The sequence below is a fragment of the Pinus tabuliformis genome, chromosome 4_1 (assembly GCF_031772625.1).
Source record: "Pinus tabuliformis cultivar Carrire ecotype Pingquan chromosome 4_1, CPIR1, whole genome shotgun sequence".
Lineage (NCBI taxonomy): Eukaryota > Viridiplantae > Streptophyta > Pinopsida > Pinales > Pinaceae > Pinus > Pinus tabuliformis.
The window spans coordinates 80,574,521-80,590,335 of record NC_142303.1 but is presented as its reverse complement, the minus strand read 5'-3'; the positions used below and the strand labels follow the sequence as shown (position 1 = coordinate 80,590,335).

Here is a 15,815-nt window from a genome sequence, read left to right as displayed (position 1 = left end):
CAGCCTGGTGTGGACCCTTCGCAGGCAGGGTGAGAATATGGATATCTGATAAGAGGAATCAGGATGAGTACATGAATACAAGGATTTAGGTCGGATATCTAATGAGAAGAATCAACTTTGAACCCTGGCTTCACTGTTCAAAATAAAGAATTAAAACATTGAAAAATAGCAAAACAAGTAATCAATGGCAATTGAAATTTAAAAAAATGCTGGATGGTGTGATCCAGTTCACCTACAAACAAGCTGTAATTGAGAATCGAGATATAAGAGAAATTAGGTTTCTCAATAAATAATTCCAGTGAAACTCTTTGTATGTTATCTAAAATGTCAGAGTGTAACATACAGAGGACAGCTAGTAATAACATCAAAGCTGTATTAGTTGCAGGACACACACAATATCATACCCACTCCAGAAAATATACAGTCGCCGCCATTTTTTATGCTTTTGGACATGGAAATCAATCTTAATGGCTTTAACTGCTTACAAAGCTTACACATACAATCAAGATAACATCTGAATTTTAACTGCTTTTGTTCGCAAGTTTTTCCACTCTTGCAAACCCTTTTTGGCCAGTTGCTAAACCGAAATAGTCCGAACATCTGCAATTCTGTGGCTAATGACTTTCATGGTTTGACACATTCTGTGGCTAGTGACTTGTAGTTCCTGTGTCCTCGGACACCGAAGGAGATTGGGATAGCGAATCGAAGGATTCATGCATAGGAGATTGTTCTCCTCTTATTTCTTCAATCATCTTCACAACATGACTCATCTTCGGGCGTTGCTCAGGGGACACGGACACACAGACCATTGCGATTTGAAGCATGCCCACCATTTCCTCCTCGATGTTCTTGTACCTCATGAGTTCTAGATCAAATACCTCGGCTGTCCATTCTTCCCTCACAACAGACTGTACCCACTTGGGAAGATCTATGCTTTCATCCGGTGCGTGTAGCTGAACAGGGGCTTTCCCAGTAAGAATCTCCAGGAGTAGCACTCCAAAACTATATACATCTGCTTTCTGAGATATCTTTCTCGTCTCGGCCTGTTCTGGAGCCCTGTATCCCGCAGCTCTTGATGCAGCAGATGCAGGACTAATAAGCACAGCAAGACCAAAGTCTGAGATACAAGCATTTCCACTTTTATCTAACAAAACATTGGAAGACTTGATATTCCCATGGGCCAGCTTGGGAGATTTACACGAGTGGTGAATGAAGGTCAAACCACGGGCTGCACCCAACGCTATTTTCATTCTAGTTGTCCAGTCAAGCGGAGTTCTCCCAGGACCACGGTTGCCTGCAACAGCACAACAGAGAAATGAATCTAAAATTGGTAAAAGAGGATCAATTTCCAGGCACAGTTCTATGATACGAACTTACATCGGAGTTGCATTTGATGGCTTGATAAAGGGTCAAAGCTAAAAAGACACAACTGAACATGTGATAACATTCAATATTCAAAATGGCATCAGATCCACTTTCCAACGAAAGAAGAACAAACAATCATCTTCATGAAAGATTTTCAATTCTGAAAACCAACATCCATCATTTTTATAACGAAAACATATAATAATCAGTAAGGCAACGGGGGAATACAACTAAAAAGGGAAAAGAAACGCGATATTGAACATACCATGAAGAAGGGAGTATAGACTTCCATTTGCCATATAATCATAAACAAGTAACTTCTCATCTCTTGCATAGTAATAAGCCTTTAAGCTCACTAGATTCAAATGCCGCAGCCTTCCTAGGAGTTCCATATGCTGTTCGAAATCTCTTCTCCCTGGACCATGCACATCCTTCAACCTCTTCACAGCAACAACATTAGCATCTTCCAACACAGCTTTATATGCAGTTCCAAAGCTACCCTTCCCAAGCATTTCAGCGGAAGCACGGAGAAGATCCTCCAGCTCAAATTGTCGAGTTCCCTCAAAGAAAACCAGTTTACCCCTCTCTGCAGCACTTGATTGCTGGGGATACGGGCTTGAAGAATAAACAATCTTCTCTGTTTCTAATCTCTTTCCATGCTTCTCATCCATCATTTTCCTAGAGTACTTTCTCCAGTAATAACAAAGTAAAACGCAGGCAATTAGCAATAACACTGCAAAATCTCCAACCACAATGGCAATAACAGCACCCCTGCTTAATTTGTTTAAGCTTTTCTTGGTACTCTGTGCCATCTCAGGCTTTGAACTTGGAGTCGAGGGCACAATACTTGGATCCTGCGTCACAGGGCTGGAATTCACAATGCCTCCTGGAGTGGTAGGATTACTGATTATGCTCTTGCAACTTGGCAAGGGATTGCCACAAAGAAATAAATTCTTTTCAAATGCCGAATCAGGAAACTTGGACAAAGATCCAGGGATGGCCCCTGTGAGCTGATTACCAGAAACATTGAAGTCTTGAAGACTGGTCATGTTCAAGGCTGCGATAGTACCAGAAAATAGATTGTTTTCCAGTCTCAGAGTAAGCAAATGGCTAAGCAAATTCAAAGAAAATGGTATCTCGCCAGTTAAATTATTGTTTGAAACATCCAATCTCCAGAGCCGATCTAACAGTGCAACAGATGAAGGCAGCGGACCAGAGAATTGGTTGTACGAGAGAAACAATAATTTAATGCTTCTCCACTTTGATAAGTCGGGCAGGGTGCCATTTAACGAATTCCCCTTGAGACTTAAGACTCTCAACTGATCTAAATCAGTTAAGGAGTCTATGGGACCAGTGAGGTCAAGGTTCTCCAGCACAAGCCGAATAACCCTATTGTTTAGACAGATGACACCGACCCATTTTCCTGTGCATGGTTCCCTGGTTTTCCAAGAGCTAAGTTTGTTGTTTGAATCAGCTGAAGCCTTGAATGCCATCAATGCATCATAGTCACTTTTTGACTGTGCTTGAGAAGCTCCAGGGAAGGAAAATGATACTAATAATAATATTAGACCCGAAACTAAATGGGGAGTAGCACATTTGCTGATCTCCATTGTTTATCCTTCTGATAGGTCCAGTGGAGATTAGTGTCACTAAAATGGCTGAATACTAACTCAATCTCATAGCAAACAGTTAGATTAAGGAGTGTAGCCGTTCAAATTCTCTTCTGGAAGATATGTTGCGATTTGCCAGGTTGGAAAAGCTGCAAAATTAAGAAGAAATATCAAATATACATCGTCTCAATTTAAAAATACGAAACCGGGACAAATTTCCCGTTTGAATCTTTGGCAAATTTAATTTAATTTATACAACAATGTCCACTGGTGGCCAAAATTGGTCAAAGCAACTGGAGAGGGGTACATTAACAGAGTATAGAATGGCAGTGCCTAGTGCATACTCTACATAGTTAAAGCCTGAAAACTCGAGAAAGACGAGAAAACAAAGGAAACAAGAAGAGATGAAAAGCTCACGAGCATATTCCAATGAAAATTTCAAGCTTGAACCAAGTTACGCTTTTCAAAACATATTATGAAATTAATGCCCTTGTTCGCTAAACACATCATAGATTTAAAGCTTCTCCATAAGCAAATAAATGTGAAAGAAAGATCTCTACTCTCAGCTTAATGAAGCCGACAAAAAATTAAGGCCTCACGAAAGTTCTCTACTCTCAGTTTAATGAAGCCGACAAAAAATTAAGGCCTCACGAAAGATCTCTACTCTCAGTTTAATGAAGCCACAAAGAATACAGAGATTTACAAATCGAAAGAAAGATAACTAATCGCAGCTTAATGAAGCTGACACGGTACGAAAGATCTCAGTCTGCAGAATACAGATATTTCCAACTCCAATCAAGTTCAGTTCTTTGTGGGAGTAAAATAAGAATATAGGAATAATTTTTTTTGCATACAAAACAATGCGTGGAATTAACAAACTTAAATATATATGGTACGAGACATTGTTAAAGTTTCCGAGTTCATTGAAGAAAACTTACAAGGACTCCTAAACGTTCTCGGGCAAAATATGTAGACTTTGGAACTTACATTTCTGCTATGAAAACTAAATAATGAATTCTCTGCGCAGCATCTATGTAAACATTCGTTTTCGTTCCACATACTAAATAAGCATCCGACCTTGGATATTCGTTTAAATCTACTGATTTATGGCTTAAATCTTTACCCAAATAAGGATCGCACCTCGTATATACTTATATAAATTGTTTTTTCGGTTAAATATTTGGTATTCAATACAAGAGACCTAAGGCTTAGGGCCGCAAAGAAGACTTGCTGAATAACTCTTCATTTTTCTTTTGTCTCACAGGCCAGAATACCTACCAGGCGATCCGCTCGCTAAGAACCTGAAACCGCGAACATTCGAAGCTCATCAACCATATTCAGCCTCTGGAACTCCTAAAAGATCGACTGTAAGTAGATGTTTTCTGCGACTCCTCTCTCCCGAGGTCAGTACATTTAGCCTCCCCGCAGCAAGCTTCCGAAGGAAAAGAATGACTGTGCTGCGAAACAAAACAGTTTTCTATAATCTAGAAGCCAGGACCGCCACACCTAACGGACAAAATTATATATATATTTAAAGAAAGTGATAGAAGCACATGGAAAACCTACCTGGCCTCTTTAGCAGCATCGCCCTACCCTTCCTTCTGACACCGCCATTATTTCTTCAGCTCGTGCCTCATTTAATGCCTGCGCCTCGCTCATACGGAAATTTTATCGTGGACAGCTTGATACAATAAAGAAACATTGCAATGCAACAAAGAAGTTGAGAAAATAAAAAATACATGATAACGTACTCAATGCCATACCTGCACCGCTGCAGAGTTTCAGTCTGTGTCTTTGCTGCCGCTAGTTCTGCCACAACTACCGGGAAAGCATGGCGGTATGGGTAAAATAAGCACAAATTTTTGCAGTCGAAAAAAAATTTAGCAAGAATATGCTTCCATTACAGCCCGTTAAGCTTGGAACGGAAATATTTTAACGGTATACGGAGATGGCCTCGTTTGGAACAATAACGAGGTCGTTGAGATATCCCCGTCACGGTGGTGGTCGTCGTCGTGACGGTGAGCAGTTAAAGGGAATTTCGAGCTTTACCTGGTTGAAACTCGCACCAGTCCGCACAGATTTTCGTCGGATTTGGGGCTTATTCGCCTTTCGTGTCAGGCACGGCTCTCGCCTACGCGTAGATTATCGATTAGCCTCATTAGTGCACGTAGGTCCGCAAATAAAATTTTAGTTCGTATGGGTATTCATATTTACCCTGGAACCGAAAAAAGGCAAATGGGAATCAAAAGAATATTTACTTTTTCCAAGATTTTAGCACAAAATATGACATGCTCGTGCTTCCCAATCCCATGTTTAATGGGTTAATTTCTTTTTTGTTTAAGAAGAATTGAAAAAATAGGCACGAAAGAACTTCGTTGAAGTTGCAGGGTAGGAATTTTAAACCTGAAATATTTATTAAATTTGATGGTTATTAATGATAGTTTTGACCATTTTAATAAAAAATTCCATTCTCTAACAACTACCTTCTTATTTGGTTGAGTATTACTTAATTCAAATTCTTATGTGATATTTAATGTTGTTTGATTTTTGGGATAATATATATATGTGATATTTAATGTTGTTTGATTTTTGGGATAATATATATATATGGTTGATATTAAGTAATTTAAATTTTATAGGACACATTTTATCATCCACAATCAGTCAAAAAAGGACTGAGATTTTTACTTGTCTTACTTATAAGAAGAACAAAACAGCAATCATGTGAGCCATCAGGTCTGCTCAAAGTTTTCAAACAGAATGTAAACTTTTTATATGCTTAATAAAAAGTTTTGCTTTTTTCTTCGGAAAAAAAAAGTAATTTAAATTTTATGCAGTATTTAACCATATTATTGAATTTATTTGGTTGAGTATTACTTAATTCAAATTCTTATGTGATATTTAATGTTGTTTGGTTTTTGGGATAATATATATATGGTTGATATTAAGTAATTTAAATTTTATGCAGTATTTAACCATATTGTTGAATTTTAATGTTGTTTAGAATAATATAAGAGTTATTGTTGAATTTTAAGTAATTCAAATTTATATATTTAATATGGTATTATAATTTATTATTATTTCAATAATGTTTTTTAAAGTTTATTTTAATTATATTTTTAAATTTATTTTTGATAGTTTTGATTTAGGGTGATGTATTTACGATTTCTCTGCGGTAATAATTTAGGGTGATGTATTTACGATCTCTTTGTGGTAATAATTTAGGGTGATGTATTTACAATCTCTCTGTGGTAGTAATTTACGATTTCTCTGCAGTAATAATTTATGATCTTTGCGGTCATAATTTACGATCTCTCTGCGATAATAAGTCACAATCTCTCTGCGGTAATAGAAAAACAATATGGGGCAAGTGCATCTGCGATTCGGCTTGCTGATATCAGGTGCACACATTCCTTATATTTTTCTAATACATATCTGCTCATATATTTTCAAGTATGAATAATTCACCACAATTACCAAAGATTATCAAAGGTAAACCTAGCACATTTACTCTACAGAGCCTCTATGAGTATATAGAGTCTTTAGAGAAACGTAGAGAAGAAAGAGAAGTCAAGCTATAAACAGAGTTAGCAACCATGTTGGAAAATAAATTCACATCTCTTGAAGACAATATCCAAAAACAAATAGAAAATAAAATAGAACTATTGGAGAATATGATGGAGGCAATGGGAGACTAGGTTGCATGTTATAAAAAACAAAACCAAGATATGAACCAAACATCCCAGCAAGTAGATGTTGATACTTTAAAGAGTCTTAAAATGAAGGACATGATTAAAGAGCTAGAAGAAAAAGTTAAAAGCCGCCTCACCCTAAATAGTGTGGCAGGTAAATTAGATATCAAACCAATTAAAGATGAAATGAAAAAATTGATAGAATTAGACCATGAGTGTAACAAAAGGGCCTTGAACCTTATAATCTTGAGTTTAAAAGAGGAAGTAGATGAGGATACTTTAGCCATAGCCCAGACAGAATTACATAACAGATTACAAATTGAAACAACGTGTCTCATAAAAGCAACAAGGTTGAGGAAACTAATTGAGAATAAAGGAAGGTTGATCCGAATAAAGGTGAGCTCTATTGACCATAAGTATGACATACTTAGTAAAACCTCAAGTCTAAAAGGAATGGGAAAATTTATAAATGAAGATCTCATTCCAGAAGATCAAGCAGAATTGAGAAAGGAGGTTCAAAAGGTAAAGGAAGTTAGGAAGGAAGGAAAACGGGCAATAATCAGAAATAGAAAAGCTGTTATTCGAGATAGAAACCAAAAAGATAATAATAAATAGCAATTCAACATGCTCTGGATTATTTCTTGGAACTGTCAGGGCTTTCCATGGAACAAAGGCCCCAAGCTAAGTTGGATCTCGAATGATGTTGATATTATTTTGCTTGTTGAAACTTGGGAGCACGAAGAATCTAAGGTCCCTAACATAGATGGCTTTAAATTATGGTCTACCTAGAATAAGCAATCCTCCCGTAGAGGCATTGGGGGTATAACTTGTTACATTAAGAAGAACATCTTTCCTCATGCTAGGATTTATAAAAACGACCCTTACAACCAATATAGTTGGATAGAAATTACTGACATTTATGATAAAAAGACCTACATAGCAATCTGTTATTTCCCCCCTATCAATTCTAACTTCTATAAGAAAAAAAATCTAGATAAAAATAGTCCTTACAATGGTTTAGAGAATTATATTTGTAGCCTAAGGAATGAAGGCAATATCCTTTTAATGGGTGACTTTAATGCTCAAACTTCAAACAACTGAGCTATTCTTCTAAGCAATCATTCCAACCCTAATCCTCTTTGGTAGATGAAGACCTTCCTCCGGCTAGCGGTACAAAAGGAGCTCTAAAGACCTCGAGGAGAATTTGTTTGGGTTGGAGCTAGTAAAGCTCTGTAGTGCTCAGGGTCTCATAATTTACAACGGTCTAAAGAAGTGGCCCAATTCTAGCCAGATGACCTACATCCATGGGCTTGGTAGCAGCGTAGTAGATTATGTTATCTCCGATCTCCCTCTATACAACGAAATAACAAATTTTGACATCTTAAACGACCACGAGCCTGACTCTGCTCATAGGCCTTTACTTATAACTCTCAATTTTGTCATGCATAGAGATCCCATAGAAGATAATCCTTATAGCCAAAAGAAGTTAATCTTTGATAGAAATAAAAAATATCCTTTCTAAATGAATTAAAAACTAATTTGCTTCCTTTATCTAGTATAGACAGCATAGAAGATCTCTATCATAATTTTACTACAACCCTCTCATATTCTATTAACAAGTTCTCAATTGAAGTTTCAAGTAATAAAAGAAATAACAAAACTAACCCATGGTATGACAAAGATTGTAAAAGTGCGAGGAGAGCAATTAAGGAAGTTGTTGATGAATCTCTTAAAATTGGCAAGATAAAAATATACAAAGCCCTAACTAAAAGGAAAAAAAGGCAGTGTATTTATAAAAAACAAGAGAATCTCTTACACCTCTCTAAGGTAGCTCCTAAGAAATTCTGGAGGCAAATTCTAACTAGAAAAACTAAAGATAATAATAAAATTGCTTTACACCACTGAAATTCCTATCTTAAAAATCTTTATGAATCTCCAAATGTCATGGATAACTTTGAAACCCTGCTCACAACAAAAGAAGTTTTCTCATTAGAAGACATGGATTTTGGGGTTAATCAATTGGCTAATGGGAAAGCTAAGGACATTGAAGGTTACCAGGTGGAAATCTTAAAAATTGGAGCTCATGTCCTCATCCCCCACATTCACAAGCTTTTCAATCAAGCGGTCAAGCAAGGGTTCCCTAAACCATGGACTCAAAGCCTCATTATCCCTATTTTTAAAAGTGGGGATACAAATAACTCCTCTAATTATCGGACAATTATGATCAGCCCTCTCCTAGCCAAGTTATATGCTATTATTTTGGAAAGGAAGTTGAGCATATGGCTTGAAAGTGAAGGTAAGTGGGCTAAAGGCCAAGCGGGTTTTAGAAAGCAACACTCAACAACAAACCACCTCGTTACACTTAAGATCATTGTGGAAGATTGCCACAATGATAAATCCAATCCCTTTTGTTGCTTTGTGGACTTCAGAAAGGTTTTCGATACATTTCCTATAAACAACCTTTGGAACATATTAGAAGAGCTAAAGGTTCCTTTTGAGTTGAGAGTTGCGCTATAAGGTTATACGAGAATGTAATTGCCAAGTTAAAGAGCAATGAGGGGTGGTTGAAAGATATTAAGTGTAATATCAGAGTTAAACAAGGTTGCCCCTCTCCCCTACCCTATTTGGCATTTACATCGACAAGCTAGAAGGTTGTTTAGAGGAAGAAGGATGTGTTGCCACGATCTTAGCTTCGATAGTCGTCATCCTTCTTCTCTACGCTGACGATATTGTTCTTCTCGCAAGGTGCCCATCTGATCTTGATAAGCAACTTATACTTCTTAAGGATTTCTGCTCTACCATGGGTATGATTGTTAACAATGACAAAACAAAAGTTATGATTATCAAATCCAAGAAGGACACTTATGCTAATTTTATGTATGACAATAGTAACTTGGAGGAAGTGTCTTCCTACAAGTACTTAGGAATTGATATTCATCACAAACTCAACTGGAACTATAGCATTGAGAAAAGGATTAATGGGGGATGGAAAGCTTATTTTGGTCTTGAAAATAATTTTAAAATGACAAACCTCGTAATGTGGGATAGAAAGAAGTTCCTCTTTGAAACTTTAGTCACTCCGGTTATCTTATATGGATGTGAGGTTTGGGGTTGTAGCATCTCTAGAGAATCCTGGAGAAAGATTCAACAAATCCAGAAGCGTTTTATAACATATAATCTCAAAATTAAAAGCAACACACCCTATCCTATTCTCCTTATAGAAGTGGGTCTTTCCCCAATCGAGAGCCTAGCTATGACTAGGCTTCTGTTGTACAAGCACAAACTCAATAACATAGGAGACAGACTTCCTAAGCTAGCTTTAAATTCCAACCAAAACCACCTAAGGCTCAAACGAGGTTGGTATAAAGACACCAGGGCCTGGTTAAACCATTGGGAGATCGATGAGAATGTTGCATTGCAAAACATTAATAACATTAAAAATATTGTTACTTCTAAGTTCAAAGAAAAAATGTGGTGTGAGAAAGATTTACCAGCTAAAAGAAAATTAAGATATTATAAGGAGGTCATCAACCCCACCCTAGAAGATCAAAAGTATATCTCTGTTTTAACTAGCTCAAAGAAGAAAATTAATATAGCCAAGATTAGAACGAACTCTCATGAGCTCCATAGTGAAACGGGTCGTTGGGCAATTCCTAAAACACCATGGATGGAAAGGTTCTACCATCTCTGTGAGAATACGAACATCAAGGATGAAAATCACTTCCTCTTAGAGTGCCCCGCGTACAACCACATTAGATCTCAGTTTCAAAATCTTTGTTGCAATACTGACCTTCCTAGCCTTTTACGTTGTCAAAATTACAGTGAGCTCGGAAGGCTTCTCTCCAAGCTTTTTGAGCATAGGAATAAAATCTTAAATCAAACTAAATAATTCGTTTCTTTAGGTCCGATAGACCAAAGTTTGGTCTCAGTGGACGTTAACCATCATCATCATTAAAAATTTTATTTACATTTTAGTAATAGTTTATATGGCAATACTTATGGAAGAGGTTATATTTTTTTAAGGATGGTATTATTGTTCTTAAGGTCATAGGTAAAATGTTCTAAGTAGTAGTTACTAGTTTAAGGTAATTTCTTATTTTTATTAGTTATGGTGTAATTATTTTATGTTTAGCTTTTTTCCATTAAAATCCATCCAAAAATTTGGGAGTCTCTGTTGTTTAAGTATTATTTTTAATTTTTAATTTTGCTAAAATCTAATAATATAACTTTTAGTGAGCTTGTGAATTTTTGTTATTTAAGTAGTGTTTTTAATTTTTAATTTTGGTTATTGTTATTAGCATAATGTAATTATTTTATGTTTGCCTTTTTTCTCTAAAATGTAATAATATAATATTTGATGAGTTTTTTAGTTTTTGTTATTTAAATAGGATTTTTTAAATGTATAAATATCTTAAGAAAAAAAACTCCAAAACACTTGGATTATGCATATTAACTCAAACTTACTATTCTGTTATATTTAAAATAAAATCAATTTAAAACGAAAATATAAAGTAATTAGAGTATATTAACACTACTTATTTCTATTCTATCAATATTTTAAACTAGAAATTGCTTCTAAATGTGTAAAGATACATCGAAGGAATAGAAGATTTGGGAAATTTAGCAAATTGTGAAGACAAAATGGATCAGTTTTCACATTGTTGCTTTCACAAACTGGGTCAATACAACTTAGAGGACAATTGTAAAGAGCTAGACAAAAAATTGACAAGACAGAGATTGCCTAGGGGAGACTAAAGCCACTCTTGAGTTGCTAAATCATGATTACCGATCTCACTCGCTTGCTCATGTCCAACACTTCTCTTCTCAAGGAAAGGCCCGTTGCAACAAAAAATTCAAATAAACACTTTTGACATGAAGGACCTGAACTAAAGGATTTTGATTACAATAATTCTAAGGATGTCCGAGATTACTTTGATTTTGTGAGGAATATATGTGGATATCTTCAAGATTTGTTTTGTAGTATACCTAGGGGGGATATTATGTGGTATAGAGGGAGGTACCCAAGGGAATAATGTAATAATGTAATGGACCATAGTTAATAAATAAAGTGGTTAACATGCATCATGTAAGGGGCCACAAGTAGCTAGGAATAATGTGATAAGCCCATGGTAATGTATGTATGGTGTTGAGAGACCCATGGTATTGTATGTATGTAGCCTATATAGAGGCTAGAGACTCCCCATTGAGGATGTCAAGGATTATTGTATTGGCAAGCATATGGCTTGTGGAGTGTTCTCCTTAAAGAGTGATTGTATGGTGTTAGCCTATTTCAAGGGTTTTGAGTAATAAAGAGAAGCATTTCTATATTTTGATCTTGTTATTTCTTGGCATATTTTTTATTTTCATATATTTGTAGGTTAAATCTACTACAAGTGGCATCAGAGCACTTTCTTGGACAAAATGGGGAGTTTTTTTTTTTTGCAGGAATTCTTTGGGGCAACGCGTTTGTGGATCAGATATGAAACTTTTGGTGTTAAATTTGCAAAAACAAATAGCATATCTGGATTCTTTGCGGAAAAATACCCAAATTTAAAAAAAAAATAAAAATAATAATAATAATAATCGATCGAATTGGAGTCTGGATGAGGAGATATTGTTGATTTAAAATCAGTTGTGTTGTAGAAAATTTTTTTACGACAATTTGTGGACAATGACTCTCCTGTCAATTTTCGGAGTTTTTGTGTTGAATTTCAGAAAACAGATTGTAGATCTGAGTTCCTCTTGAAAATTTACCCAATTTGAAAAACAAATCGATCGAATCGGATTTCGGATGAGGGGAGATATCGTTGATTTAAAATCAACTCTTTTTTTTAGAAATTTTTGTTACGGCAAGACAGTTGCAGTGCAAATCTGAGTTTCTAGAGGCCTGGATCAAGATTTCTATCACACATGAAGATGCAGAATGGCAATTCCATTTCCGAAAACATGTTATAATAAGAATTCTAATCCATATTGACTGAGTTGTCACCATATTAATTTTTTGCCAAAGTAAGTGATTTTCTTCAAAACCTTTATTCTATTTTTATGGGTTCTAGAAGGATATATTTTACAGGAAAATATGATGGTCATACTATTTAAGAATTCCTTGAAAGTCAAAAGTCATTATGGCCAAAATTTTGGAAAACTATAGCATGGGTTAATTTTAAAGATGAGGCGGCGGCCACATGGTGGGACTTACTTGACAAAAATAAGTTGTCAAACCTACCCGATGAAGAATTTGAAAAACTCCTTTTGGACAAATGGTCTCATGCTACACAACAAGAGAATGAAACATGTAAGGGGTTATTTTCTGATGGTATCTCCTTATTACAGGTTCATGGATGTATTTAGAAGAGAAGATCATTGTGTCTATCAATCCTAATTGCAAGCATAATTTTATTAATGTTCATTTGGCTAAAAGATTGCAAGTCTCAACCAAACAAATGGAGCACACACAGGTTAATAATGAGGAGGTGCAAGTTTATAAAGATTTGAAGATTTCTATGGATAAGTATGTATTGCATTCTGATTTTTATGCTTCAGATATGGCTAATGTGGATGTTGTTTTGGGATACCCTTGGATGGAACCTAGTGGTATTATCAATATCAATGTGCAAAAAAAAATTCCTGTGGTATAAAAAGAAGAAAATTGCATTACAGGATATTTCCATCAATAAACAGGTAGAGTCCAAGGAGGCTGAAGCAGAAAATGTTACAGGTACTGACACATCAGATGAGGAGTCTGTGGTTGAAGTAATACTAGAAGATAAGCAACAACCGCAGACGCCACAATGAGTACCAGATACCAATCAGGCTCCATTAGGAAGTGAATTAAAGAAAGATACACCTTTTGGTTAAAACTTCAGCTTATCACCACCTACATTACCCAACAAGAAAACAACCAACAAGATGGCAATGAATTAGCAACAAGGACAACAACCCCTGCACAACAGATAAAGAGGTGCGACGATCCACCCATAGCACATCAACACAAAGGAACCGCCAGGATCAACTCCCATCTCAAGCAAGCGAGGCACCGGCTAGATCGAGTAATCACCTTTCTCTAGGATGGATAGATGCACGTGCATGGTATCAGTGGAGTACTCTTTTGAGTAGATCTTATTATTTGTGTTCTTCTTATGTTTCGAGGACGAAACGTGTTTAAGGGGGGTGGAATGTAGTATGCGTAGGAGGGATATTATGGGGTACAGAGAGAGGTACCCAAGAGAATAATGTAATAATGTGATGGGCCATAGTTAATAAATAAAGCAGTTAACCTGCATCATGTAAGGGACCACAAGTAGTTAGGAATAATGTGATAGCCCATGGTAATGTATGTATGGTGTTGAGAGACCCATAGTATTGTATATATGAAAACTATATAAAAACAAAATTTAAATTAAAAACACTATTCATTATTCTAATTTTCTCACACTATAATTTTATTACTAATTATATAAAACTAGAATGATTAGAATAAATGTTTTTATTTTCATCTTTTGAATTAAATTTCTACATATAATATGTTAAATTTATAATAAATATATCTATCTAATAGTTTTAAACCTTATGGTTTAAAATATTCCTTTAAAACTAAAAGTATGTCCATACATATATATATTGTATATATTCCTATATATAAAAGAGATTAAATTACATTTATTTATATATATGAGAGGTTAAATTACATTTATATATTTAATTTATTATTCTAACCTTATAATAATAAATTAATTAGGCCATTTTAATTTAATCATAGTCCATATCACTTTAAGTTGTCACATACATATATATATATTCTTTTATTTATGGTATTTAAATTATAAAAATGTTTTATTTACTGTATTTAAAATATAGAAATAGCATATAGCTTTGTGATATCGATTACACACACCATCCTACTTTAATATTTTATAATCTCGCTCTCCACTCGAAGACGATATATACATATATATGATTTTCTTTCTTAGAGCAATACCTTTAATTTATTGATAGGAAGCTTATGCGTCACATTTATATTTAATGTAAATGGATAAAATATCTTATTATATTGAAATTTTTATTCTAAGGTGTTGAATTCACAAATCAATGTGTTAAAAGTGTTTCATATAACTTTATCTGAATTGATGTATAATCCCCTTATATTCGAAAAGACATTATAAATATAAATTTATTTATATTAAAAATTAAAATAATTTATTTAAATTTTTTAATAAATTAATATTTAAAATTATAATAAAAATAAAAACAAAATACATTTAGATTATTTTCTTGTTTTATAATAATTCGGAAATATATATAAAGAAAAATACAATTAAAATTAAAAATAGGCTTTACTCATTTGATTCATAAAAGGTTGGTGAGAATAAAGTGTAATATATTATTAGTTGAAGGTTCTAGAAAAAGGAAAACGTAAAGCAAATACCTTGATTGTTGAAGAAGGAACATTTGGCATACTTTTTTTGATATTCGTAATATTTTACATAATATCTATGAATTTTATGTTTAATTAAAATTTTATATTATTAAATTATATTTAAAATAGAAAATTATTTAATTATATCGTTAAAAAAAATATGTATTATATAATATGTATTATTTTTTATTATATTAAAATTGATTTAAAATTATTATATTTAATATATTTTAAATTTAAAGGGAAAAAATTTATTAATTTAATTTGTTTAGAAAATTTTAATGAATAGAATATAAACAAATAGTAAATATAGAATATGGAGATAAGTCGAATATAGAATGTAATGATGAAAATTTCATTTGTGTGTACAACTAGTGCGGTATAACTAAACCCTTTTTATGCGCTTGGGCGCACAGCGCACATGGTCGGGATGGATGACTTTCCTGCTCCCCACCCGTGTTCGAATCTTGTTGTATGATCATGCTGCCCGACAGCCAATATGATTTATGTTTGCGCTGCACAGCAGCTTATTGAGACCATTACGCTTCTGTATATATTGTAAACACAGTGAAATTGTGAATCTGGGCTCTATATATCATCTATAATGAGGGACTCGCCCCCCTCTATTCTCTAATAACTAAACCCTTTTTATGATAATAATTATTATTACATATATAATATTTGATTGTTGAATAATAATGTTGAATTATTATATATTGAAGTTTATCCAAT

General features: G+C 34.4%; 1 protein-coding gene across 5 annotated transcripts; it reads right to left on the bottom strand.

The window, feature by feature from the left end:
* Positions 1-262: 262 nt before the first annotated feature.
* LOC149174273 (leucine-rich repeat transmembrane protein kinase family protein) lies at positions 263-5,124 on the bottom strand. 5 transcript variants are annotated; one of them, XM_089419271.1, is made up of 6 exons: positions 5,025-5,124; positions 4,739-4,793; positions 4,542-4,619; positions 4,254-4,432; positions 1,631-3,124; positions 263-1,294 (listed from the first exon to the last, which is right to left on the bottom strand). In XM_089419271.1, exons 5-6 carry the CDS (start codon positions 2,973-2,975, stop codon positions 648-650), a joined length of 1,992 nt encoding a protein of 663 aa, XP_089275397.1. In that variant the 5' UTR covers positions 2,976-3,124; positions 4,254-4,432; positions 4,542-4,619; positions 4,739-4,793; positions 5,025-5,124; the 3' UTR covers positions 263-647. The 5 variants fall into 5 exon arrangements, with proteins under 5 accessions (XP_089275397.1, XP_089275395.1, XP_089275396.1 ...); XM_089419269.1 differs by lacking the exon at positions 5,025-5,124 and having other exon boundaries at positions 4,739-4,969; XM_089419270.1 differs by lacking the exon at positions 5,025-5,124 and having other exon boundaries at positions 4,254-4,427; positions 4,739-4,969.
* Between the last annotated feature and the right edge of the window lie 10,691 nt (positions 5,125-15,815).

Excerpts from the sequence above, each read along its gene's own strand:
- LOC149174273 (XM_089419271.1), bottom strand. The coding sequence starts at position 2,975 with ATGGAGATCAGCAAATGTGCTACTCCCCATTTAGTTTCGGGTCTAATA. Across the intron at positions 1,295-1,630 it reads TCTATACTCCCTTCTTCATG|GCAACCGTGGTCCTGGGAGA; the intron begins GTATGTTCAATA and ends GTGCTGTTGCAG.